Raw genomic sequence first — 27,853 nt, forward strand, 5'->3', positions numbered from 1 at the left:
TCAGTCACAAAGTGGTAGGTCACATAAGCTCACAGAACAGGACCGCCAAGTGCTGAAGCGCGTAAAAATATTGTCTGTCCTCGGTTGCAACACTCACTACAGAGCTCCAAACCATACAGAAATGGTTTGTTGAGATCGGTGTGGAAGAACTTGACTGACCTGCACAGAGCCCTGACCTCAACCCCATCGAACACCTTTGAGATGAACTGGAACGCCGACTGCGGGCCTAATCGCCCAACATCAGTGCCCGACCTCACTAATGCTCTTGTGGCTGAGTTGAAGCAAGTCCCCGCAGCAATGTTCCAACATCTAGTGGAAAGCCTTCCCAGAAGAGTGGAGGCTGTTATAGCAGTAAAGGGGGGACCAACTCCATATTAATGCCCATGATTTTGGCATGAGATGTTTGACAAAATGTTTGACTTGTACACATACTTTTGGTCATGTAGTGTATGTTGACCTGAAATTGTATGAAAAAATACAGAAGAATGAAACAGCTCAGATTGGGGAGGAGGGGATATAACAAATTGGGTAGGAGTTCAGAGGTACAGACTGACCCAAGAGAAAGGAATATAAAGACAGAAAGAAAAAAATCAGTAAAAGGAGATGCTGTGTATGAGTGACTCCCCAGCAAACCAAAATTGGTTATTTGTAAGTTCCCAGAACATTCGTTAGGTTGAGGCAAATGTTCTCATATCAGAAACTGTCCAGTTGTGCGGATGATTATACAATGTTTGTCACGCCATGACCTTAGAGAGTTTTTTTATTTCTCTATTTGGTTAGGTCAGGGTGTGATTTTGGTGGGCATTCTAGTTTTCTATTTCTTTGTTGGCCGGGTATGGTTCCCAATCAGAGGCAGCTGTCTGTCTTTATCTCTGATTGGGAATCATACTTAGACAGCCTGTTTTTCCACCCTAGTTTGTGGGATGTTGTTTTTGCATAGCAGCTGTTTAGCCCTGCAAAACTTTACGTTCGTTGATCTTTTGTTGTTTTTGGTGTTCATTTTAAATAAAGAAGATGTACACTTTACAAGCTGCGCTTTGGTCTCATTCCGACATCGGATGTAACAATGTTTGTATACAACATTCGCCTGATGTCGCATGAACGTTCACTTTCACATTTAGTTGCGGCAGTATGTTCTAAAAATATAACTGGTACATTGTGTTATTACATGAACTGGAAACCTAATGGGAATGTTTGGTGGTGGTTATTACAGATTGCTGCGCACAACATTTTAGTGAATGAGGACATTCCAATGATATTTAATTTAAAACGTTTAAAGGAAGACAAATCATTTGCTATCAAAAACATTATTTGAATGCTTTTGGGATGTTATCATCCTAATGTTAGATAAAATCTTAACTAGAGCTTAATGGGAATCTTAGCTAATGTTACGCAATGTTCCCGGTTACGTCAGTTTAAAGTCTGTGCCTGTGAAGTTTCTGATCCAATCAAGTTAATATTTTATTCGGTGTGAAAATGCTGACAAAACATATTCTCTCTGACAGCCCCAGAAGAGTTTCAGAGGATTTTACCCCTATTGATTATTTTTCCTATCCAAGGCAGACACGGTGACTGTGCAGTACAGCAGGAATGGTTTATTTATATTTCAACATGAGAAACCATATGCATTTTACACTACAGCAAATGTTGGAGGGGAAAGGAAGTATATACGCAGAGGAATGAATGACAACATGTCGGAAGAGGAAAAAGCATGCTACTCAAAAGTAGTGATACCCCGTTCCCATCACATGACAGGGACAGACACCTGCACAATAACTGCTCCCACATCATTGATTACAATCATCATGGACCTGTTATTCCCTCTCCAGTCCAATTGGGATATCTGTTCCACATTGGGATAATGTCCTCAGAGTGGATTGTCTCCTTGGTTGGGTGGAGTGTTCAAGTACAGGTACAGGAACACAAACATACCACACACTCAACCAGATATATCCCCTGTTACAAGCAAATGGCATTGCACCCTTGAACATAAACATATCTCCAGGAGAGGAACCAGAGTGGAAGAATAAAGGATATGGAAGCTAAACAACACTACGATTGCCAAGGAATCTGAGGACTCTATTCTCTGCTTCTTGTCCTTTTTCTAGTGTTTTTTAAATTTTCTTCTCAATTAATGTACCTGGCTAAACAGTGATTCTAAGAGTGATGTTTTGGTGCGTGATGGTACCGTATACAGTACTTTCAGACTAGTGCTACACATAGTGACAGATGAGGTGGGGTACAGACACATGCTCCGAAGTAAAGTGCTTTCAGGTAAATGGAGGAAAGGCTCTATATCAGTTGCGTAAAGTAACTAAGCAAAAAATACTTTGAAGTACTACTTAAGTATTTTTGGGGGGTATCGGTACTTTATTATTTATATTTTTTACAACTTTTACTTTTACTCCAACACATTCCTAAATAAAATATGTTGTTTTTGACTCCCATACATTTTCCCTGACACCCAAAAGTACTTGTTACATTTCGAATGCTTATTCAATTCAAGCACTTATCAAGAAAACCGGTGGTCATCCCTACAGCTTCTGATCTGGTGGACTCATTATACACAAATGCTTCGTTTGTGAATTATGTCTGACTGTTGGAGTGTGCCCCTGGCTATCCATAAATAAATAAAAATCAAATCAATTGTTCAGTCTGGTTTGCTTAATATAAGGAATTTGAAAGGATTTAGAGCACTTACTTTTAATTTTGATACTTAAGTGTATTTTTTAGCATTATCTTTTACTTTGATACTTGATAAACCAGATACTTTTTACTCGGTGACTTTCACTTCAGTCATTTTCTATTAAGGTATCTTCACTTTTACTCAAGTATGACAATTGGGTACTTTTTCCAAGACTGTGCTATATAAATACAAACCACCCTCTATCTCTCTTACTCTTTCTGTCTCTTCACCATCCTATATGCTGTAAATTCTTGTAATCACCCTCCTATCTCTCACTTTTATTTTCTAACCTCCCTACTTGTCCCTCTCTTCCTCACTCTCTCCCTCTGATTCCACCTCTTCCACTGTGCTCCCCCTCATCTGACCACACAGGGGCTCCAGTCCCCCCCCTGTCATCACTCCCACTGGTTGGATGATCTTGTCCCTGAGAGAGAGACAGAGGGAGAAAGAGAGAAATTGGCAACATCCATCTATTTCATACACTTGGCTAGTCACTAGCTGAAACAGATATGTACTCACAGACACACACACACACACACACACACACACACACACACACACACACACACACACACACACAAATACACACACACCGTGAGAGCCTATTGAACAGGCTGATGAGTCTTAGTGCCTCCTGCTCTTTCTCCTGCTCCGTCATTCCCTCCATGGGGTCTGGCTGCTCCTCCTCCACCCTCCCCGTCACTGGGTTGATGCGCCTCTTAGCTTCCCTGTGGGACACAGTTACAAACACCTCCCTTGTAAATACTGTCCACTCCTAACAATTGAAAATTGCTTCTGTTGCATGCTCCGATTTATGCCGTTTTGATAGTTCCAAGTCGAATCTATCAGTCAGAGTAATGTAACACAAGCCTAAAGATGCATTGTGTCCCTATACAGTATTACAAAGTGTTGTGTTTGTGACATTATCAATGGTTGTTTTACACACCTGTATTCCTCTGTGTCAGAGTCTGAGTCGCTAGAGTACTGGGCGTGGGTCACCTGACCTCCACTCAGCAAGCCCCTCGCTGCCAGCAAACCTGCTGCGTTACCATAGCCTGTGTACTTCACAAAACGACTCACTGAGAGACAGACAGAGAGAGAGAAACATAAGATGGCAACATCCATCTATTTCACACTCTTGGATAGTCACTAACTGAAACAGAGATGAAGCGGGGGGGGGGGGGTTATATGAGTTACTACATGTGCTATGAGGGGTTAATAAGTATGCTGTGATACGAGTGGGTTCTTCTCACTGAGTGTTACTTTGAAATGAGGAGATAGTAAGTGTGACAGGTGTGTGATATGATGTGGGCACCGTTCTCTTTGCAGAGCACAAAGAGGAGCTCGGCAGCACAGTGCTTGATGTCCGTGTCCATGTGGGTCATCAGGCGCACCAGACGTCCCCTCACTGTGGCCCCCTGCTCCGGCCTTAGGGCCACGTCCCTCAGAGGGGGGAGGATCTGTAGCGGTGGACAGGCAGAGGCAGGTGTTAGTGCTGGGTGGGAGCAAAAACCTGCTCAACCAGTTAGCTGCTATCCAGAACCCATGTAGGGAGGGGGCAGACAGAGGCCCCAATATCACAAGTCGAAGCAGGCTTCTCCAACACAACAATGTAAACCGAACATCAGACTAACATTATCATACTGTATTAAAGCCACAATATTCAGTTTGAGTTTCAGCCCAACAGTTGAGAGCAGTACCTGTTGTCTGAGGTAGTGGCGTGTCTCGCGGTGCGCGCGGCAGCTCTCAGTCAACAGATTCAGGACTGGAGTCAGCTTCTCCTTCAACTTCTGACCCTTCATAACAAATTCATAGGTGATTTTGTCAGCTTATGACCCTTTATACACACCCGGTATGCTTCCATAGCTATGCTCTATTGAGATGCAACCCTCCCCTGTACACCATGGGGAAGCAAACAGCATCCTCATGTGAGATAGGTTCCTCCTTTCCTCCCTCCTTTCCTCCCCACTTTCCTCTCTCAGTCCCTTCCTCCCTCTTCCTCTGCCTCACCCTGTCCAGGCGTCTCTCCATGAAGGTGAGTAGGGTGTGGACAGTGTCCATGTTGACCCCCTCCCACTCCTGTGAACCCTCCGTCAGACGCACAGACAGCAGCACGTCCAGACATTGTAGGGGTAGGGCAGAGAGCACATTCACTGTGTGCCTAAGGAGGGTTATAGGTTAAACGTCAAGGGTTATGGGTCAGGGATCAGAGGTAAGGAGACATGGGGCAAACCTGAAACGGCACCCATTTCGAAATGATTCAGAACATATCTTTTCTTCTTCGCCATGAAAAAGGAAACATTTAGACAACATCTAGAATGGCCACCATTACTTTCAAAAGAAAGATGCAAATACAAATGCATGGATATACAACAGAAGAGGGGACAGCAGAAGCCCTCGTACATACCCCTGTAGCTCCTCAGTGAGTTCTTCTCCGTCACAGGTCAGCAGCAGGCAGTGACGTAGCACTGCAGCCAGGCGGCGATAGAGAGCTGCATCCTCCTGAGAGGCACACAAAGAAAAGAAGAGACTTTAAAAAGGCCTCCTGACCACAGATCTAGGGTCAGTTTAAACTAACCCCCAGTCTTAGCTTAAAAAATACTGGATTAGTATTTTGAGATAGCTCCTAGCTACCTACTCTTACCTACTCACAAACTAAAAGCCAAGGATGCCCCATAGAAGACAGACAAGGTACAGATATTGGAATAGATCATGCTATTTGGGACAAAGCCACATTTGAATTCTATGGGACTCTCCTCCACCCACCTCGTCTGGCTCCTGTCTGTGGAAGCTGTATGTGATGTTGAACAGGGTCTTGAGGATCTCCACAGCTCGCTGTGACACCTCCTTAGAGACAGGGGGCGCACTGTGGTCGCTCAGCACCTCGTACTCTTCCCCCCACCGCGCAGACAGACACTGCTCCAGAGCTGCAGTCAGCATGGACACCCCTCGCTCCTGACAAAGAGAGACAGGGGGATATGGAGAGAGAGAGAAAAGAAAGAGAGATGGAGAGATGGCAGGAGAGAGGGGCATACAGTAGGCCTACCCATCCCAAATCATACGCCTAACCATTAGCAGGGAAACCACAACTCCATCCTCCTCTAGGCTGTTACCTGCTGCAGTTGCACCCTGAGCTCTGGCCTCAGAGCCGTCAGCAGGAAGAGCAGCCGTAGTTCATAAAACTGACCACTGGGAAGAGCTTTGGCACAGATCCCCTGCTTCAGCTTGTCTGATAGACCAGAGAGCAGTCTGAGAGAGAGAGAGAGAGAGAGAGAGAGAGAGAGAGAGAGAGAGAGAGAGAGAGAGAGAGAGAGAGAGAGAGAGAGAGAGAGAGAGAGAGAGAGAGAGAGAGAGAGAGAGAGAGAGAGAGAGAGAGAGAGAGAGAGAGAGAGAGAGAGAGAGAGAGAGAGAGAGAGAGAGAGAGAGAGAGAGAGAGAGAGAGAGAGAGAGAGAGAGAGAGAGAGAGAGAGAAATGAGGGAAGTGATGCCATACTAGAAATCGTTTTTGCTGTACTCCAACAGTTGCTCTCCCTCACCTCAGAGCGCTGACCCTCTCTTGCGCCCTCTGACTGTTGTAGATTATATTACAAAGGGCTTTCAGGGCCTCCCTCCTCCCCACCTGGTCATCTTCCTCTTTATCTTCTTTGTCCTCCTCTTCATCCATCTCTTCCCGGGCATCCTTCTTTCCGCGCACCAGAGCTCCATGACCCGGAGAGCAGTGGTGCTCGGCAGTGCAGGTTTCCGTGGAGACAGAGCGCAGGTTGCCATGGCAGGTTTCCGTACTGAGGATGCAGCAGGGGTCCCTGGTCACTGATGGCGATGTCGTTGCTCCACCTTGGCTGTTGTTGGCCGTAACCAGGACTGGACAGGTCTGAGTGGAAGCCTGGGCCAAGGAGTGCTGGGTCGGGCTAGCACCGACAATGTTAGCATCCACATTGCTAACCACTAACGAGCTAGCATTAGCATTAGCGCCTCTACTGCACTCACTGGCCTCTGTGTCGCTCTGTTTACAGGCATCCGGACTGACGTCACCAAGGACATAGCCGTAATCTTCTCTCTCGGCATCATCACCTTCCTCTTCGTCTTCCTCCTGGCCTTCGGGGATGGGCAGGGAGGTTATGCCACCCAAGTGGGCTAGGGTGAGGAGGGCGGTGTCGGTCACCAGGGGCGCCAGAGCCTGTCGGTCACGGGACAGGATACGTAGCGTATGCAGGGTCACTCTCAGAACCCCCGGCTGGAGCTGGGTACGGATAAACCACACCAGGGCTGCAGCCAGCCTCTGGGGAGAGGAGAGGAGAATTCAGTTTAACTGAAAAGAGCAATAGGTAGAAATAGAGAAATACATGCACACACACACCCTGACTCACCCGTCTGAGAAGGAGATCCGGGTCCTCAGCGTCATCTGAGTCTGAGTTGAAATCAGAGTCCGAGTCAGGAACAAAGTCCCTCATTTTGTTCTTCCTGAACTGGTGAGGGTTAATGGGGGGAGTAGGTTGAGTCATTACACACAATTAGCTTTGGAGTACACACACATACACACACACACTTACGTAGGCCACACACACACACAGACATAGGCACGCACTTACACACACACGCATACACCCACTAATGAAACACTGCGCTGAATGGAGATTAGTGTAATGTAGAGTAAGGACCTGTCAGCTCAGCTTCCCCCTCCCTCTCTCTTCCCTTTTCTCTCTATTCTTTTCTCTCTGTCTCTCTCTCCCCCCTGTATTCCTATCTCTCTCTCTTTCTGATGGTGTAATGAGTTTGTCTTTTTACCTCATCCAGCTCTTTTTGCTGCAGTCATTTGCACAGCCATTATAGTAGAGCCATTATAGGTGGAAGAAAGAAGACATAGAAATGATGAATGATGACATCATTAACATTATGAAGAGATACGACAGAGAAAGAAGAGGGGAGCTGAGGGGGATGACAGAAGAGAGGGAAAGGAATGGATGATAGGGAGAAGACTACTGTAGGGGAGGGAGGTGGGAAAGAACCATCCCACTGGACAAAAACTGGTTGAATCTACATTGTTCCTATTTCATTTAAAAAAATATATTCAATGTGATAACGTTGAATCAACATGGAAAACTGATTGGATTTTCAAGAAGTCATCAACATAAGGGAATTTTGTATTTTCTGTTACCCAACTCAATGACATTGTGATCCTTTTTGTTGATGTCACATTCAATTCACGTTATTTGACAACACAACCAAATGTAAATCAAAACTAGCTATTGAAATGACGTCTGTGCCCAGTTGGATGTGAGAAAGAGAGAGAAAGAAAGAAGGAAAGAAAGAGGACAGGAGATAGACAGGACAGCGAGACAGGGAGGGGAGGAGAAGGACAGGGATGGAGTATGAGCGAAAGAGAGATAAAGATGAGTGGCGGGGGATGAGCAGGATTTTGTCTAATTACATGGTTAATCTGAGCCTCTGGTGGCCTGACACTGAGAGGGCAGGGACAGGCCAGGGGAATAGACAGAGAGAGAGATGAGAAAGGACAGAGGGCGAAAGAAATAGAAATTAAGGGATGATGGAAGAATGAAATAGAGAGGCAATGGAGAAACGATGCAAAGGAATGACAGAAATAAAGAATAGTTCAAGTCTTTTCCTCGTCCTCACCTTTCTTCTTTCCCTCTCCTCAATATTGAAGAAGAAGCATTCAGCATACTGTGGGGAAGATATGTGGGAGGGAGGGAGAAAGAGAATTGGAAAGAGAAAGAGAAGGAGAAGGAGAGGGTATTAGAAAACAGTCAAGGATACATGGTGCAGTCATGGAGAATTGTAGTCATGGAAACAGACAGCCACATGGTGTGGTAGTCATGGTTACAGACAGTTGGTTACAGTAGTGTGGTAGTCATAGTAACATAGGCAGTGTAGTACCTGAGTGTTGTAGTGGTCCAGGTGTATCTGGACACTGTCCTGGTCTCCTTGTTTGATGCACTGAATGATCCTCTCCAAGTCCATATCCATGCTTTCACACACACACACACACACACACACACACACACACACACACACACACACACACACACACACACACACACACACACACACACACACACACACACACACACACACACACACACACACACACACACACACACACACACACACACACACACACAATTACAATGCAGAGTGATCAAGCATTACTTTTTATCCTAACGTACAATATTCAATAATAACACCTTCAGTCATGCAATAGCAGCACACATTCTAACTACATCTACAACCCACAAACCTGGTGTCCCTTCAATGGCAGAATACAGACAGCAACCCTGGTCTTGTCTCTTTGTCTCTCTGTGTTTCTCTGTGCAGTTTCTGTCTCCTAAACCCTGTATGTAATCTAATCTAATCTCCTTCACCTCTTTCTCTCTCTCTCCCCCTCTCTCTCTTTTCACAGTGCAATAGGCCATGGATTATATTTTGAACAGTGACTAGTAAATTGACAGAGATAGACAGCAAAATAAGGAATGTTTCAAAGATTAGAAATAGGAACAATACAGAGAAGATAGCCTGGTAGTGAGAAAGAAAAAAACATGAGGAAATGAAGATATGCTTCACAAATTAGAATGTTTTAATATTTTATCTTCCTCACAAACAGACAGACAGACAAACAGACAGACATGCAATGAGAGACAGGCAGGAAGACTTTTGGGAGAGTAAGTGGTCACCATCAAAGAGAGAGGAAGAAAGAGAAAAGGAGAAAAGACAATTACAAAAATGAGAGGAGTGCATGTTGACAAGGTACTGATGTCGCTCATACCTGTTAAAGAAAGGCGGGGATGAAAAGAGAGTTGTGGAAAGAGGGAGTTGGAGAGATGAAAGCCTGTGAGCCTATTTACTAATAAGGGTAATTCAAAAATGCATGGATAGGTGGAGGGAGGGACGAGGGGACTTATGAATGCTCTTAGTGAGGATGTGTCCTTTTCAGCCATCTATTTCCTGTGTTTGAGTGGTGCAAAATCCACTTGTCACTTAAACCTTGATAGATTGATTGCTTTCATTTTAGTCCTGTGAGTCTGATACTCTTGCATGTGCCTGTCGTTTTTTCTGTTAACGTTACGACCGTGGAAGTCTTTCCGTTGCATCCAAGAACGCTAATGCTTCGTTGAGGATTTAATACTTGAGAGTTACATTACACGAAAGAGAAGAACATATGTAGGTAAAGTGCTTTCTACCATGACAAAAATATGTGTAGAGGTGCAAACAGCAATTTGCAAGGAGGGAGGGAGAAAGAGAGAAATTTCCCTTTTCTTTTAGAACGTTTGTGAGTGTAATGTTTATTTTTTATTGATTATTTTGTTTATTATCCATTTCACTTGCTTGGGCAATGTAAAAATACGATTCCCATGCAAATAAGAGCAGGAGCTCTTGGAAGTGGAACCTGTGTCTTCTAACCAATCAGATTAGGTTTTAATAGACCAGTATAGGCTACTCTAATCTGGTTGGTTACAGCTCACATGGGCGTGTGGTCTGGCGCAATCACCTGTCAATCGCGAAGTGCGTTATCAGGTTACCACTTACGCAATGTCCAACAACGAAGTGAAGCTGTTACTTGTCATGGTAGGTAAGTTTAAATGTCTTTCTTTTATGGCTAGTTAGCAAGCTTTTTTGCCCATTGTAAAAAAAATTGGAAGCTATTGTTCAAGTCTCCCTCTCTTTGCTTGCACATCTCTGTTTGCACAAATACAAATATTTTTCTCATGGTAGAGCGCAAAGCAATGTATTGCTCGCAAATATTGGCCTTGTTCAAGAGGATCAAAACCGCATTATAAATGGGTGGTTCCAGCCCTGAAAGCTGACAGCTGTGGTATATCAGACCATATACCACGGGTATGACAAAACATTTATTTGTACTGCTCTACGTTGGTAATCAGTTTATAATAGCAATAAGGCACCTCGGGGGTTTGTGATATATGGCCAATATGCCACTACTAAGGGCTGTATCCAGGCATAATGAATAATGAACAGTCCTTAGCTGTGGTATATTTAATTATTATATATTTTTTAATTTAACCTTTATATAACTAAACAAGTCAGTTAAGAACAAATTATTATTTACATTGACGGCCTACCCCGGCCAAACCCGGACGACGCTGGGCCAATCACGGCCGGATGTGATGCAGCCTGGATTCGAACCAGGGACTGCAGTGACGCCTCTTGCACTGAGATGCAGTGCCTTAGACCGCTGTGACTTACATGCTGACCAGACCGGACACGTCGCATGCGCGAGCGTCGCAAAATAAATTTAGAAACCCATGTTATTTAATTATTGCACCCACACTGCTTGCGCGCGCCAACGAGCGTCTGGGACACCAAGGGCTAAAATAGATGTCGTTCCTATTTCTGACGCCGATCGCGCTGCAAGTCCTGCCTCTCCCATCTCCTCATTGGTTTATAGAAGCAGGTATCCACGTGCCATCTCCTCATTGGTTTATAGAAGCAGGTACCCACGTGCCATCTCCTCATTGGTTATACCCACGTGGGTGATAGAAAGACGAAAACTGTTTTGCCGGTAGTCGTGGTAATATAATGAAAGTTTTGATGTGATCACCATATAATTTAAACGCTGAAAAAGCCTGAAAGGAGGAGAGATGACTAGAAACGATTCGGTTGGCCGTTTTATATGTGGATTAATTGTCGGACTAGAGATCCTTGTCCATTTCAGGTAAAATAACAACTCAATGTTTATATCCCAGGACAAATTAGCTAGCAACAGCAAGCTAGCTAAACAGGACAAATTAACGTTAGCTAGCAAGTGCAAGCTAACTAGCTAAAATACCATACATGTTTAATGCTTTTCGACCTGTCCCCAAATTAATGTCATTGGTTCAGAGTTTGTTTTGATATTTTAACCTGTGTGTCGTGATCGCGTTTGGTGTGGGGGGGCAAAATTTATTTATGCACGATAGCACACTCGCGCAGCCGGTTTGGGCAAGGTGTTAGACTGCTGCGACACTTGGGAGGAGAAAATATATATATAATAACAAAAAAATAATATTGGCTATGTACCACACCCCCTCTTGCCTTATTGCTTAATTATACAATGAGGGGTTCTAATCCTGAATGCTGATTGGTTACCACAGGCTAAATCTATGATGCTAAAATGCCTATTTTAGAATTTTTTGCAAATGTTTTAAAAATAATAAAGTAAAGTACCTTATTTACATAAGTATTCAGACCCTTTACTATGAGACTCAAAATTGAGTTCAGGTGCATCCTGTTTCCATTGATCATCCTTGAGATGTTTATACAACTTGATTGGAGTCCACAAGTGGTAAATTTAATTAATTGGACATGATTTGGAAAGGCACACAGCTGTCTATATAAGGTCCCACCTTAAAGCTGACAGTAGCTATGGAGCTCCGAGACAGGATTGTGTCGAGGCACAGATCTGGGGAAGGGTACCAAAACAATTCTGCAGCATTCAAGGTCCCCTAGAACATCATTCTTAAAGGTAAGAAGTTTGGAACCACCAAGACTCTTCCTAGAGCTGGCCGCCTGGCCAAACTGAGCAATCAGGAGAGAAGGGCCTTGGTTAGGGAGGTAACCAAGAACCCGATGGTCACTCTGACAGAGCTCCAGAGTTCCTCTGTAGAGATGGGAGAAGGACAACCATCTCTGCAGCAGTCCATCAATCGGTCCTTTATGGTAGAGTGGAGTTTGGAGTTTGCCAAAAGGCACCTAAAGGACTCTCAGACCATGATTAACAAGATTCTCTGGTCTTATGAAACAAAGATTGAACACTTTGGCCTGAATTCCAAGTGTCACGTCTGAAGGAAACCAGGCACCAATCCTTAAGGTGAAGCATGGTGGCTGCATCATCACGCTGTGGGGATGTTGTTCAGCGGCAAAGACTGGGAGACTAGTCAGGATCGAGGGAAAGATGAATGGAGCAAAGAACAGAGAGATCCTTGATGAAAACCTGCTCCAGAGCGCTCAGGACCTCAGACTGGGGCGAAGGTTCATCGTCCAACAGGACAACGACCCTAAGCACACAGCCAAGACAACGCAGAAGTGTCTTCGGGACATGTCTCTGAATGTCCTTGAGTGGCCCAGCCAGAGCCCGGACTTGAACCCGATCAAACATCTGCAAATAGCTGTGCAGCGTCGCTCCCCATCCAACCTTACAGAGCTTGAGAGGAGAATGGGAAGAATGGGAGAAACTCCCCAAATACAGGCGTGCTAAGCTTGTAGTGCAAAACCCAAGAAGACTCGAGGTTGTAATCGCTGCCAAAGGTGCTTCAACAAACTACTGAGTAAAGGGTCTAAATACTAATGCAATTGTGATATTTCCGTATCTTTTTTTATACATTTGCAAAGCTGTTTTTGCTTTGTCGTTATGGGGTATTGTATAGATTAGATTGATAACGGCAAAAAATAATTTTATAAATTTTTGAATAAGGCTGTAACGTAACAAAATGTGGAAAAAGTCAAGGGGTCTAGATAGTTTCCGAATGCACTGGAGGTGTGCAATAAATACAATATGGGCTAGACAAATGCATCAATCATTTTGAATATGATATGATAACGAAAATGGGAAAACAGCAGCCCCCTATGAGCAGAACACATTTTATGGAAAGGTTTTATGTCTAGTTCCTCGTTTAGACCTCTTGGAGACTGTTGAAGAAATGTATCCAAAAGGACTCTAGTCTCAGGAGGAAATTGTCGATAGTTGTCGATTTTGCTTTTGATTTGAAACCTCATTTCCTGCTTACTTAAAGGCAGATGTGGAAAAGGCATAATTGTGAGGATACTACATGAATTGCTACAACAATTGGCCTACTTTTCTGAAATGTATACCTACCACCTTTCAGAGTGGCTGAAAATCAATGATATGGAGAAAGTCTTATTCAACAATTTTAGATGAACTTGTGTGGAAAAAGGACTGGGGAGGTGAAATATACTTCTCCCATGGGCAAAGAAACTCAAAAGGGGTGATGATATTAATTACAATAATTTTGATCCGAATGTGCAAATTGTCCAAACTGATACTCAAGGTAGATGGATGATTTTTTGTACGTTATTGGACCAACAGACATGGCTCCAGTGGTGATTTCAGCATATACATCTTGGTGGGGGGAAAAAAAAGAATGTGGGATCAGCCAGCAAAGCCACTACACAACACTAAACAATACATTAATTGCACTATAACGGTGACAAACGGTGCCCACAAACTGTTAGGGCCTAAATAAAGCAGTCCCAACAGCAGAGTCACAACAGAAGTCCCAACAACTTACCACTGCTACACCTGGCTATCAGCGGAGCCTTGTCTGGCAGTGAAACAGTTCATTCAGCCTCATTTACTACCTTTTAAAAAACAGCTGATATGGCTGACTTGCTTCAACAACTGTGGTTTCTACTGACATTTGAGATGTACAAATTATGGCATAAGGGGACGACAAGCGGATAAGAGTCAATCCGTTATTTCGATTAGGCATAAATGAGCGAGCTAGGATGAACGTAGTCAATACAACTATTTGTTCGGCACTTTTGAAATGTACAGCAACAGAATTCAGAACATGGGCCGTTCTTACAGTGTTCTCCCTGTACACCAAGTCAGAACCATTGTCACGTTCCTGACCGGTTTTCTGTTATTTTGTATGTGTTTGACGGTCAGGGCGTGAGTTTGGGTGGGTAGTCTATGTTATGTGTTTCTATGTTGGTTAAAGGGTGACCTGATATGGCTCTCAATTAGAGGCAGGTGGTTTTCATTTCCTCTGATTGAGAGCCATATTAAGGTAGGTGTTTTCACATTGATTGTTGTGGGTGGTTGTCTCCTGTGTTTGTGTTTGTCGCGCCACACGGGACTGTCTCGGTTTGTTTGTACGTTCGTTCTTTTGTGTAGTCATTTTCCTGTTTGTGAGTTCTTCGTTGTATGTAAGTTCGCATGTCCAGGTCTGTCTACGTCGTTTATTTGTTTTGTAGTTTATCAAGTATAGTTCGTTTTTTGTCTTGTTTAAAATAAATAATATGTCATTTCACAACGCTGCGTTTTGGTCGAATCCCTGCTCCTCCTCTTCGGATGAAGAGGAGGAGGAAATCCGTTACAGAACCACCCACCATAATACGACCAAGCGGCGTGGGGGAGCGCAACAAAGTAACCAGGACTCGTGGACATGGGAGGATGTATTGGACGGCAAGGGTTGCTACACATGGGAAGAGATCCGAGCTGGAAGAGATCGCCTCCCATGGGAACAGCTGGAGGCGATTAGGAGAGCAGAGGCAACCGGAGAGATACGCGACTAGCAAGGAAGCCCGCGAAGAAACTCAAAACATTTCTTGGGGGGGGGGGGGGGGACTAAGAGGAAGTGGGCCAAGGGCAGGTAGGAGACCTGCGCCCACTTCACAGGCTAACCGTGGAAAGCGGGAGTACGGGCAGACACCGTGTTACGCAGTAGAGCGCACGGTGTCTCCTGTACGTGTGCATAGCCCGGTGCGGGTTATTCCACCTCCCCGCACTGGTAGGGCTAGATTGAGTATTGAGCCGGATGTCATGAAGCCGGCCCTACATATTTGGCCACCAGTACGTCTCCTCGGGCCGGCTTACATGGCACCAGCCTTACGCATGGTGTCCCCGGTTCGCCTACATAGCCCGGTGCGGGTTATTCCACCTCCCCGCACTGGTCGGGCAACGGGGAGCATTCAACCAGGTAAGGTTGGGCAGGCTCAATGCTCAAGGGAGCCAGTACGCCTGCACGGTCCGGTATTTCCGGCGCCACCTCCCCGCCCCAGCCCAGTACCACCAGTGCCTACTCCACGCACCAGGCTTCCAGTGCATTTCCAGAGCCCTGTTCCTCCTCCACGCACTCTCCCTATGGTATGTGTCTCCAGCCCAGTGCCTCCAGTTCCGGCACCACGCACTAAGCCACCTGTGCGTCTCCAGAGCCCTGTACGTACTGTTCCTTCTCCCCGCACTCGCCCTGAGGTGCGTGCCCTTAGCCCGGTACCACCAGTGCCGGTACCACGCACCAGGCCTACAGTGCGCTTCGAGAGGTCAGTGTGCCCTGTCCCTGCTCCCCGCACTAGCCTGAAGGTGCGTGTCCTTAGCCCGGTGCCTCCAGTTCCGGCACCGCGCACCAGGCCTACAGTGCGCCTCATCCGGCCAGAGCCATCCGTCTCCCCAGCGCCATCTGAGCCATCCGTCTCCCCAGCGCCATCTGAGCCATCCGTCTGTCCCGAGCCGTCAGAGCCGTTAGTCAGTCAGGAGCCGCTAGAGCCATTCACCAGACAGGATCTGCCAGAGCCGCCAACCAGACAGGATCTGCCAGAGCCGCCAACCAGACAGGATGACAGGAGGAAATCCGTTACAACCATAGGATAAATAAAGGGGGCATATAAGCAGACCATGAAAGCTCTTACAATATTCAATGATTACATTTCTCAAAAACAGGAAGGCTACATGTGCACCACCAAGTCAGAACAGTAGGCAAAATTAAGAGGTGAAAATAGACCAAATTATTAGGGTGAGGCACAAGGGCTACTAACAGCTTAATACACAACATACACTTAGTATTACTTTCTTAGCTACAGTATACATATGTCCTTGGCGTATTTCATAATTTATGCAGCAGCAAACAAGACATTTTTGGACTCACCTTGAACAGGAAAGTCAACAAACTTATTTTCCCAGTCGTAGCTCGTTTTTCCAGTTCCCAGTTGTCTTGAACTCACTAAAGTCAGATTTTGCAATTCCGAGTTAACAGTTGTTTTGAGTGCGGCACAAATCATGCTTCATTGACAGCATGGCCAATGTTGGTCATGGATCCCCCCGGCACTGCTGCTCCTTCTGTTCACCAGTTCAGGAGGTCTACGTCACCGGCTTTCTAGGCTTCACTGAACGGGATTCAATATCATCAACACCGGACTGTCTTCTCTAATCATTTCCCCTGATTAGTATGTTATATATGTGCCCTCTGTTCCCTCTGTCTTTGTCGGTTATTGTTCCCATGTCTGTTAGTCATGTGAGTACCTAAGCATTGGTGAAGCTGTTATGCTGCGTGTTTTATGTATTGTGTATTACGGGTATCGTCCCGTGTCATTCAACGAGGTTGACCCTCGCTCTTTTGTTTGGGTACAGCCCAGTGTTTTTGTATACGTGTTTGTTTTGGGTGTATTAAAAACCCCTATTGTGTATTCCTGCGCCTGTCTCCGAATCCTTTATACCAGCATGACAATGTTTATCATTTTAAAATAGGAAAAATGACCCTTAATCTTAGACTTGGGACCACATAGGCACTTTCTGGATGCCAAGAGTGCTCAAAGCTGTCGTCGAGACAAAGGGTGGCTATTTGAACAATATCAAATATAAAATATATTTTGATTTGTTTAACACTTTTTTTGGTTACTACATGATTCCATGTGTGTTATTTCATAGTTTTGATGTCTTCACTATTATTCTGCAATGTAGAAAATAGTGAAAATAAAGGAAAACCCTGCAATGAGTAGGGTAGAGGGTCCACCATTGACCCAATGGGTGGTCGGTTCTGGGTGAAGCCCTGGCAGTGATGAACGATCTCCTACCTTGACATTTCTAGAAACCATTTTCCCCTTTAATATTTCTTAAAGTTAAGGTTTCTGAAAGGTAAGTACACAATAGGCTACAGTTTTACAGCTACAGTAGAATTCAAAATGTGTTTGACAGTAGTCAATATGTTCCATTATAGGCCATATCAAGATGCATTGTCACAGCTGAGTGATATCACTTGCAGATGTGTGTAGACCAGTGCCCTGTTTGTTTTTTCCACCGTTGAGTTTAGAAACAAAATTACATGCATCATTCAGTTGTGGCTTCTTAGCTCTGACAAAGACTTACTCATGTATGTGTCTAATAAACCCTTATTCCATTTCATGGTGGACAAATCAGGTTAATAGAGAGCATAAAAGCTTTGAAACAATGCCAGGTGGTGAGGGTAGGCAACATCACCTCCACTACACTGACCCTTAACACAGGGGCCCACAGGGGTGTGTGCTTAGTCCCCTCCTGTACTCCCTGTTCACCCACAACTGTGTAGCAACGCATGAGTCCAACAAGTTCGCTGATGACACGACGGTGGTTGGCCTGATCACCGGCAACAATGAGTCACCCTACAGGGAGGAGGTCAGTGGCCTGACAGTGTGATGTCGGAGCAACAACCTCTTCCTCAACGTGAGCAAGACCAAGGAGATGATCGTGGACTACAGGGAACGGGGTGGGCGAGAACGCCTCCATCCACATCAACAGAACGCCAGTGGATCAGGTAGACAGCTTCAAGTTCCTAGGACAGTCCAGTACATTACTGGGGCCGAGCTCCCTGCCATCCAGGACCTCGATATCAGGCTGTGTGCAAAGAAGGTCCGGATAATTGTTAAAGACCCCAACCAGCCAAGCCATAGACTGTCTCTGCTGCTGCATGGCAAGAGGTATAGGTGCATCAAGTTTGACACCAACAGGCTCTTGAACAGCTTCTATCCCCAAGCAATACAACTGATAAATAGCTAACAAAATAGCTACATGGACCGAGTTTACCTTATCTTTATTGGCCTTTTATTTAATTATTTGCACTGTCTCTATGCACACTCACAGGGCCCTACACACTTGCACACACTGTCACTCCAACACACACACAAACACTAATTTTCTCACTCACACATAATAATATGCACATACATTTATACTGACTTTACACACCCGCACACACACTCACATGCAAGCTGCTGCTACTATTTTTATCTTATATCCTGTTGCTTTTCATCATAGTTACATGTATGTACAACTATGACAGACAAAATGAGAAGAAAAAAATCCAGAAAATCACATTGTAGGATTTTTTATGAATTTATTTGCAAATTATGGTGGAAAATAAGTATTTGTCAGAGTGATCATCAGGTTCTTGGTCACCTCCCTGACCAAGGCCCTTCTCCCCTGATTGCTTAGTTTGGCCAGGCAGCCAGCTCTAGGAAGAGTCTTGGTGGTACTAACCTCTTCCATTTAGGAATGACCACTGTGTTCTTGGGGACCTTCAATGCTGCAGACATGTTTTGGTACCCTTCCCCAGGTCTGTGACTCGACACAATCCTGTTTCGGAGCTATACAGACAATTATTTCGAACTCATCGCTTGGTTTTTGCTCTGACATGCACTGTGAACTGCGGGACCTTATGTAGATAGGTGTGTGCCTTTCCAAATCATGTCCAATCAATTGAATTTACCACAGGTGGACTCCAATCAAATTGTAGAAACATCTCATGGATGATCAATGGAAACAGGATGCACTTGAGCTCAATGTTGAGTCTCGTAGTAACGGGTCTGAATACTTATGTAAATAAGGTATTTCTTTTTAAAATATTTTTTTTTTATACAGTTGCAAAAATTCAAAAAACCTGTTTTCACTTTGTCATTATGGGGTATTATGTGTAGATTGATGAGGATACAATTGTAATTTAATCAATTTTAGAAAAAGAATGTAACGTAACAAAATGTGGAAAAAGGTAAAGGGTCTTAATATATTCTGAATGCACTGTATATTATTTTTTTTGTGTTGATTTATATCTAAGGGTAGGTCATAAAATTCTGGTGTTATATTTTACATGTAGCTTGTAAACTGTTCTGTGTTCGTATTTCTTTTTACGAAACAGGAGGATGTGTTATACTTTAGGTTGATAGTATAGTGAGCAGGGCACAGCAGGTAAATCGTTTCAGAAATGTGGGTTTAATTTTTTCGTTATTTTACCAGGTAAGTTGACTGAGAACACATTCTCATTTGCAGCAACGACCTGGGGAATAGTTACAGGGGAGAGGAGGGGGATGAATGAGCCAATTGTAAACTGGGGATTATTAGGTGACCATGATGTTTTGAGGGCCAGATTGGGAATTTAGCCAGGACACCAGGGTTAACACCCCTACTCTTACGATAAGTGCCATGGGATCTTTAATGACCTCAGAGAGTCAGGACACCCATTTAACGTCCCATCCGAAAGACAGCACCCTACACAGGGCAGTGTCCCCAATCACTGCCCTGGGGCATTGGGATATTTTTTAGACCAGAGGAAAGAGTGCCTCCTACTGGCCCTCCAACACCACTTCCAGCAGCATCTGGTCTCCCATCCAGGGACTGACCAGGACCAACCCTGCTTAGCTTCAGAAGCAAGCCTGCAGTGGTATGCAGGGTGGTATGCTGCTGGCAATGACTTCAACACTGCGTAATGTCACTCAATTTGCTCAAATTGGATTACAGCAGCTTTCCACAAACTCAGTCCTCTGGACCCCAAGGGGCGCACCTTTTGTTTTTTGTCCTAACACTACACAGCTGATTCAAATTATCAAAGCTTGATGATTAGTTGATTAGTAGAATCAGCTGTATAGTGCTAGGGCAAAAACCAAGACGTGCACACCTTGGTGTCCCGAGAACCGAGTTTGGGGAAACCCTGGATTATAGGCACATTTTGTGTAGATTCAAGGCTTTTGGACCTCAAGCCTAACCTCCTGCACCGTGCTCTCTGCCCCTACTCATTTGGGCTGCTCAGTTATGCCACCTGCTGGATCATAAAATGACTGCTGCTGTAATTTTTTTCATTAACACTCTTACGGTCATACTGTTGATCACAATTATCAAAGCAACATTCGGAATGCAAATTAAGGGAATTTCATTAATTTTGACATTTGCTCAGTACTTGAAGGATGTCATTTCTTGGAAGGTGAGTGTTGAGCCTATCTTCTCTGTATCTATCTGCAGATCCAGAGGCATCAGGCAGTCGGTCCTCTGTTATCCTGGTCAAATTAATTGTGGTAGATAATTCCCATGACATTCTGATTAATAATTTTGCTTTATTGGGGCAATGGAACGCTTGGGCCAGCATAGTGCCCACTAAAATTCTAATGATAAAACACCATATGAGAGCTTTTGTAACTAAGCCCTACTTTTGTGTTGTACACTTTTGTAATTACTATATCCTATGGGAGCAGCCAGAGCAATTTGGATACTGAAGTTGAAAATAGGTCTTCAAATATAACTGAGTTTCCAGACCCGGGGCACAAATGAGCGAGATTTACTACAAAAAAAATACCAGATATACCACATTGGTACATGTTGTTGAAATTAGGACAAGAAACCAACTGGATAGCCAAAACCAACTGGAAAATGGGCTTTATGCTTCAAGTTACCCTTTGAAATGTCATACTCCATACAAGTGTCATCTGTCAACCTTCAGTAGAAAAGCACACTTGAAGCGAATGTGAACATGCAATGTAACCGATTTAATTAAAGGTTGAACAACAGTTAGCAAAGTTTAGGATGAGGGGGATAAAGTCGTTGATGTCGTCTGACAGCCTGGGATTGGTGCCTACAGCAAAGTAACTTCCCCTAGTATATCCTGGAGAGAAAGAGAGAGAGAACGTGGCAGTGAAGGGATCATTCAAATTATGTGAAAGGTACACAACATTCTAACACACTCAATTGATTGGACATAATTTGGAAAGGCACACACCTGTCTATATAAGGTCCCACAGTTGACAGTGCATGTCAGAGCAAAAACTAAGCAATGAGGTCGAAGGAATTGTCTGTAGAGCTTCGAGACAGGATTATGTCGAGGCAGAGACCTGAGGAAGGGTACCAAAAAATGTCTGCATCATTGAAGGTCCCCAAGAACACAGTGTCCTCCATCATTCTTAAATGGAAGAAGTTTGGAACCACCAAGACTCTTCCTAGAGCTGGTTGCCTGGCCAAACTGAGCAATCGGGGAAGAAGGGCCTTGGTCAGGGAGGTGACCAAGAACCCGATGGTGACTCTGACCAAGCTCCAGAGTTCCTCTCTGGAGATGGGAAAACCTCCCAAAAGGACAACCATCTCTGCAGCACTCCACCAATCAGGCCTTTATGGTAGAAACCACTCCTCAGTAAAAGGCACATGGAACGCCAACTGCAAGCCAGGCCTAATCGCCCAACATCAGTGCCCGACCTCACTAATGCTCTTGTGGCTGAATGGAAGCAAGTCCCCGCAGTTATGTTCCAACATCTAGTTGAAAGCCTTCGCAGAAGAGTGGAGGCTGTTATAGCAGCAAAGAGGGGACCAACTCCATATTAATGTCCATGATTTTGGAATGAGATGTTCGACGAGCAGGTTTCCATATACAGTTGAAGTCGGAAGTTTACATACACTTAGGTTGGAGTCATTAAAACTAGTTTTTCAACCACTACACAAATTTCTTGTAAACAAACTATAGTTTGGCAAGTTGGTTAGGACATCTACTTGTGCATGACACAAGTCCATTTTTTCAACAATTGTTTACAGACAGATTATTTCACTTATAATTCACTATCACAATTCCAGTGGGTCAGAAGTTTACATACACTAAGTTGACTGTGCCTTTAAACAGCTTGGAAAATTCCAGAAAATGATGTCATGGTTTTAGAAGCTTCTGATAGGCTAATTGACATAATTTGAGTCAATTGGAGGTGTACCTATGGATGTATTTCAAGCCCTACCTTCAAACTCAGTGCCTCTTTGCTTGACATCATGGGAAAATCAAAATAAATCAGCCAAGACCTCAGAAAAATAATTGTAGACCTTCACAAGTCTGGTTCATTCTTGGGAGCAATTTCCAAACGCCTGAATGTACCACATTCATCTGTACAAACAATAGTATGCAAGTATAAACACCATGGGAGCACGCACCATCATACCGCTAAGGGAGGAGACGCGTTCTGTCTCCTAGAGATGAACGTACTTTAGTGCGAAAAGTGCAAATCAATCCCAGAACAACAGCAAAGGGCCTTGTGAAGATGCTGGAGGAAACAGGTACAAAGGTATCTATATCCACAGTAAAACAAGTCCTATATTGACATAACCTGAAAGGCCACTCAGCAAGGAAGAAGCCACTGCTCCAAAACCGCCATAAAAAAGCCAGACTACGGTTTGCCACTGCACACGGGGACAAAGATTGTACTTTTTGGAGAAATGTCCTCTGGTCTGATGAAACAAAAATAGAACTGTTTGGCCATAATGACCATTGTTATGTTTGGAGGAAATAGGGGGAGGCTTGTAAGCCGAATAACACCATCCCAACCGTGAAGCACGGGGGTGGCAGCATCATGTTGTGGGGGTGCTTTGCTGCAGGAGGGACTGGTACATTTCACAAAGTAGATGCAACATGAGGAAGGAAAATTATGTAGACATCTTGAAGCAACATCTCAAGACATCAGTCAGGAAGTTAAAGCTTGTTTGCAAATGGGTCTTCCAAATGGACAATGACCACAAGAACACTTCCAAAGTTGTGGCAAAATGGCTTAAGGACAACAAAGTCAAGGTATTGGATTGGCCATCACAAAGCCCTGACCTCAATCCTATAGAAAATTTGTGGGCAGAACTGAAAAAGCGTGTGCGAGCAAGGAGACCTACAAACCTGACTCAGTTACACCAGCTCTGTCAGGAGGAATGGCCCAAAATTAACCCAACTTATTGTGGGAAGCTTGTAGAAGACTACCCAACATGTTTGACCCAAATGAAACAATTTAAAGGCAATGCTACCAAATACTAATTGAGTGTATGTAAACTTCTGACCCACTGGGAATGTGATGAGAGAAATAAAAGCTGAAATAAATCGCTCTCTCTACTATTATTCTGACATTTCAAATTCTTAAAGTAAAGTGGTGATCCTAACTGACCTAAGACAGGGAATTTTTACTAGGATTAATTGTCAGGAATTGTGAAAAACTGAGATTAAATGTATTTGGCCAAGGTATATGTAAACTTCCGCCTTCAACTGTACTTTTGGTCACGTAGTGTATGTGAAAGTGTCTAGGAGTCATCTATAGGTAATACCACACAGCATGAGAAAGAGACACACGTTGAGAGCATCATGCCAATCAGGAAGTGTAAAGAAGGGGCTTTCCTTGAAAGAAGGAAAAGGAGAGGAGGATCTCAGCTGAGGTCCAAGAATTTTGGTATATCCTGTCCAGCTGTCCTTCAAACTGGCCTGTAGGTGCCATCAACTGAGGGGGGGGGGGGGGGGGGGGGGGGTGAGATCAATTATCACTGTTAAGCATTCAATTTAAAAATAGTGTAATACTGTTCTGGAGTCAGATTGTCTCAGCAAGGTAGGGTACAGCAGAGTTAGCGAGATATGGAAATGTACAGTCATGGGACAGGCTTTTTTCTTCTCATCAGTGTGTTGTAGGAGGTCAATTAATATTTCCTATTACATAACCAGATAAAAAAACGAGTAAAAGACCATTCCTTGTTTATTTGAACGGTTTTTAGTTTTTATTGTCCAAAGGAAATATTAAATAATTACAAACGGAATAATGATTTGATTATTCAAATGTTGTGTTTTTAATGATCAGTTTTGGTTCAACCCTTCCACCTTACGTTTTGGCAAATTAATAGTTGTGGCATCCTGACAACAGATAAAATGATAAATGTTTCGTACCTCATGTTTTTGATCTGCATATGTCATCGAATAAACAGAAACATTACTTATTGACATTTTTTGTTTCTCATTCCAATGATTTGATGATGGACACTCACTGTAGCGGGTCATGTCCTGAGTTCAAATTCTCCTAGGTCAGTTAGACAGTCCCTTCCACCACTTTTATCACCTATAGCACTAAACTGTAGCCTACGTAATTGTGGATAGGTTCAAAAACGTGCCACCAATTACCACAAGTTTCAGTTCCTACCAGTTTGGAGCATGGGCAGGCAGCCGATTAGACAACAACCATATGGGCAGGCAGCCGCGGTCTGGTGAAATTCGCAAGTCATGACCCAAGGAGAACAGTTTCCATTTTTTCCTATGTCAGGATCTGGCCATTTGTGTTAAGCCTATATGCTACATCAAATAATAACATATGATATAAAAACTGAGCTCTGTTCACAGTCCTATAGCGCACAAAATGTCATTTGAAACTATCTGATGCGCAACCGTGCGTAAAGACCAGGGCACGGTTCCCCAAAATCAGGGATCCTATGGTTCTAACGATGAACTTAGCCTTAAGACGCTTTCGGGAAACCGGGCCCTAGGCCTCGTTTTCCAGAGCCTTGGTAGTGTTAAGATAATCGTTAGAACGGTCTTACGGTGGATCCTTAGTAGGCCGAGGTGTTTCCCAGTCTTCGTTAGTAACGCGGCTCATAATACTGATGGTTTTCAGAAACAGCTGAGATTTAATGATGCTCCTACGAAGGTTCTAATGGTGAACTTCGCTTTAAGATGATTTTGGGAAATCCGGCCCTGATCTATATATATATTTTTTTTTACTGTATAATGTATATATGTTTTTCTGTTTTGTATATAATGTTTCCATGTCTAGATGTTTACATATGTATATGTTTTAGGGACTATAGATGGAGATTAGCTGTCAGCTAAATGTGGTACAACGCATGCTTTCTTAGTGCTCTTTGACTTAGCCTATATTTTTGTTGTGCATTGTACCTGCCAAATAAACGTACAAATAAAATCAATATCTGTCTCAGATAGTTTCCGTTTCAGGTCACAAATATATACACTAACTAACCCTCTACTGCACATTTTGTTTTTTCATAAAAAAATTACAAATCTGAAGACGTGTCCATCCCCAAGGACCTGGAAGAAGCTGCACTCAGCGCAAAGTTGCAAAGGGTCGGCCGGCTGATTGAGGAAGACAAGGTCAAGCAGTCTGAGTATCTCCTCTCGCGAGACCCTGTATTTCAGAAGGCGGATGCTGCCGGGTGATGTTGGAGAGATACAATATTTATTTTATTTTATTTATTTAACATTTATTTAACCAGGTAGGCAAATTGAGAACACAATATGCTGAATAAGCAGCTGTTTTATTGTTATACTTCCGACATCTGACAATGACTTTGTATTTATATCGTTCCAGGAGTTTCCACATTTTTTTTACCAGATAAGATTCAGCTTGGGACAAAACTAATCTTGACAAAATGTTACAAAGGCTACATATTTCAAATATTACATAAAATTCTATACATTACACAAATGAAACATTTATCATCGTATGATCATGTAACAGTATAACTTTAAACCGTCCCCTCGCCCCGACCCGGGCGCGAACCAGGGACCCTCTGCACACATCGACAACGGTCGCCCACGAAGCAGCGTTACCCATCGCTCCACAAAAGCCACGGCCCTTGCAAAGCAAGGGGCAACACTACTTAAGTCTCAGAGCAAGTGACGTAACTGATTGAAATGCTACTAGCGCGTACCCGCTAACTAGCTAGCCATTTCACATCCGTTACACTCACCCCCCTTTCAACCTCCTCCTTTTCCGCAGCAACCAGTGATCCGGGTCAACAGCATCAATGTAACAGTATAACTTTAAACCATCCCCTCGCCCCGACCCGGGCGCGAACCAGGGACCCTCTGCACACATCAACAATGGTTGCTCACGAAGCACGGTCGTTACCCATCGCTCCACAAAGGCCACGGCTCTTGCAAAGCAAGGGGGCAACACTACTTAAGTCTCAGAGCAAGTGACGTAACTGATTGAAATGCTACTAGCGCGCACCCGCTAACTAGCTAGCCATTTCACATCCGTTACACTCACCCCCCTTTCAACCTCCTCCTTTTTCCGCAGCAACCAGTGATCCGGGTCAACAGCATCAATGTAACAGCATTTAAACCGTCCCCTCGCCCCGACACGGGCGCGAACCAGGGACCCTCTGCACACATCAACAACGGTTGCCCACGAAGCACGGTCGTTACCCATCGCTCCACAAAGGCCGAGGCCCTTGCAAAGCAAGGGGCAACACTACTTAAGTCTCAGAGCAAGTGACGTAACTGATTGAAATGCTACTAGCGCGTACCCGCTAACTAGCTAGCCATTTCACATCCGTTACAATCATACCCATTCACACAAAACACTTATAAATTGTTTTAGAATCATTGTGAGGTAAGGCAGAAAGTAAGCCTAACGATGCACTTTGGCTGCTCTACGAGTGGTCTGTGTTTCAGTGTGATATGTTGGATAAAGGACTAAAGACAGACACCAATGTCAAGTTCAATAGCCTTGTTCAAGCATTGTACAAAATCTCTACACGCAGAGTTCGGGGAACAGTTCGGCTAGTCAATTACCTATCAACTAGACTCCGTAACAGTCTGGATCACTAATAGATATGCAAAGGTTATTAACGTTGCACTTGAAAACAATTGTAATCTAACGTCTGCCTCACAGGCTGACTACACCACTTGCGTCGCGTGCGCGAGCGTTGCAAAATAAAATTTGAAATCTATATTATTCAATTATTGCACCCACACGGCTCGCACGCGCCAATGAGCGTCTGCGTTGCCAAAGGCTAAAATAGAAGTCAGTTCTATTTGTGACGCAGATCGTGCTACAAGTCCTGCCTCTCCCATCTCCTCATTGGTTTATAGAAGCAGGTACCCACGTGCCATCTCCTCATTGGTTATACCCACGTGGGTGACTGAAAGACGAACGAGGTCAGTGGCGGTAATGCACCTAATTTATTAAACTTGCCAATGGCAATATAAAGTCAAGAGAAGAAAAAGTTTAGAAGGAGGAGAGATGACTAGAAATTATTCGGTTGACCGTTTTATGTGTGGATTAATTGTCGGAGTAGAGGACTTTGTGCATTTCAGGTAAAATAACAAATGCTTTTCGACCTGTCCTCAAAGAAATGTAATTGGTTCAGAGTTTGTTTTGATATTTTAACCTGCGTGTTATGATCGCTTTTGGTGTGGGGGGACAAAATACATTTATGCACGATGGCGCACGCACGCAGCCGGTTTGGGTTCCATGTCCGACCACTCGTAGAACAGCTAAGTACGCAGTTAGATGCTTTTTTGACCCCCCTCATCACTTTTTCACAGAATCACATGGTTTTTCCGTTTCTCTTTGACCATGATAACTTCAGAACAAAGTTGACCACAAATACAAAGTTGCCAATGCCTTTGAATTTGATACAAACAAGCGACGTATAAAAAATGCTTCAAATGAAAACCGAGATGACTGCATTAATTAACATATAAACAGTAGGCGATGCATGCCTACTGTATTTAAATCATATAGAAATACATTTCATGCTCAATCAATTGAGTTCTATGTTGCTACTTGTAGGCTACTGTCTCCAATTTGTCTCAATATATTTCATAATGTGTAGCCAAACATGTGATCAATGATGTGCCAAAATGGTGATTTAGTGCATTTTTATTGGGTAAG

The 27,853-nt window shown here is 44.0% G+C and overlaps 1 protein-coding gene across 1 annotated transcript; it reads right to left on the bottom strand.

Annotated features, from left to right (window-relative positions):
* Positions 1 to 1,580: 1,580 nt before the first annotated feature.
* si:ch211-195b15.7 (synembryn-A) lies at positions 1,581 to 9,031 on the bottom strand. The gene is made up of 14 exons (XM_055882218.1): positions 8,943 to 9,031; positions 8,582 to 8,672; positions 8,321 to 8,368; positions 7,054 to 7,152; positions 6,223 to 6,965; positions 5,800 to 5,935; positions 5,453 to 5,641; positions 5,094 to 5,188; positions 4,697 to 4,847; positions 4,387 to 4,482; positions 4,002 to 4,146; positions 3,633 to 3,765; positions 3,280 to 3,414; positions 1,581 to 3,110 (listed from the first exon to the last, which is right to left on the bottom strand). Exons 2-14 carry the CDS (start codon positions 8,669 to 8,671, stop codon positions 2,981 to 2,983), a joined length of 2,190 nt encoding a protein of 729 aa, XP_055738193.1. The 5' UTR covers position 8,672; positions 8,943 to 9,031; the 3' UTR covers positions 1,581 to 2,980.
* Positions 9,032 to 27,853: the final 18,822 nt, after the last annotated feature.

This window comes from Salvelinus fontinalis, chromosome 2, assembly GCF_029448725.1.
Source record: "Salvelinus fontinalis isolate EN_2023a chromosome 2, ASM2944872v1, whole genome shotgun sequence".
NCBI classification, from domain to species: Eukaryota; Metazoa; Chordata; class Actinopteri; order Salmoniformes; family Salmonidae; genus Salvelinus; species Salvelinus fontinalis.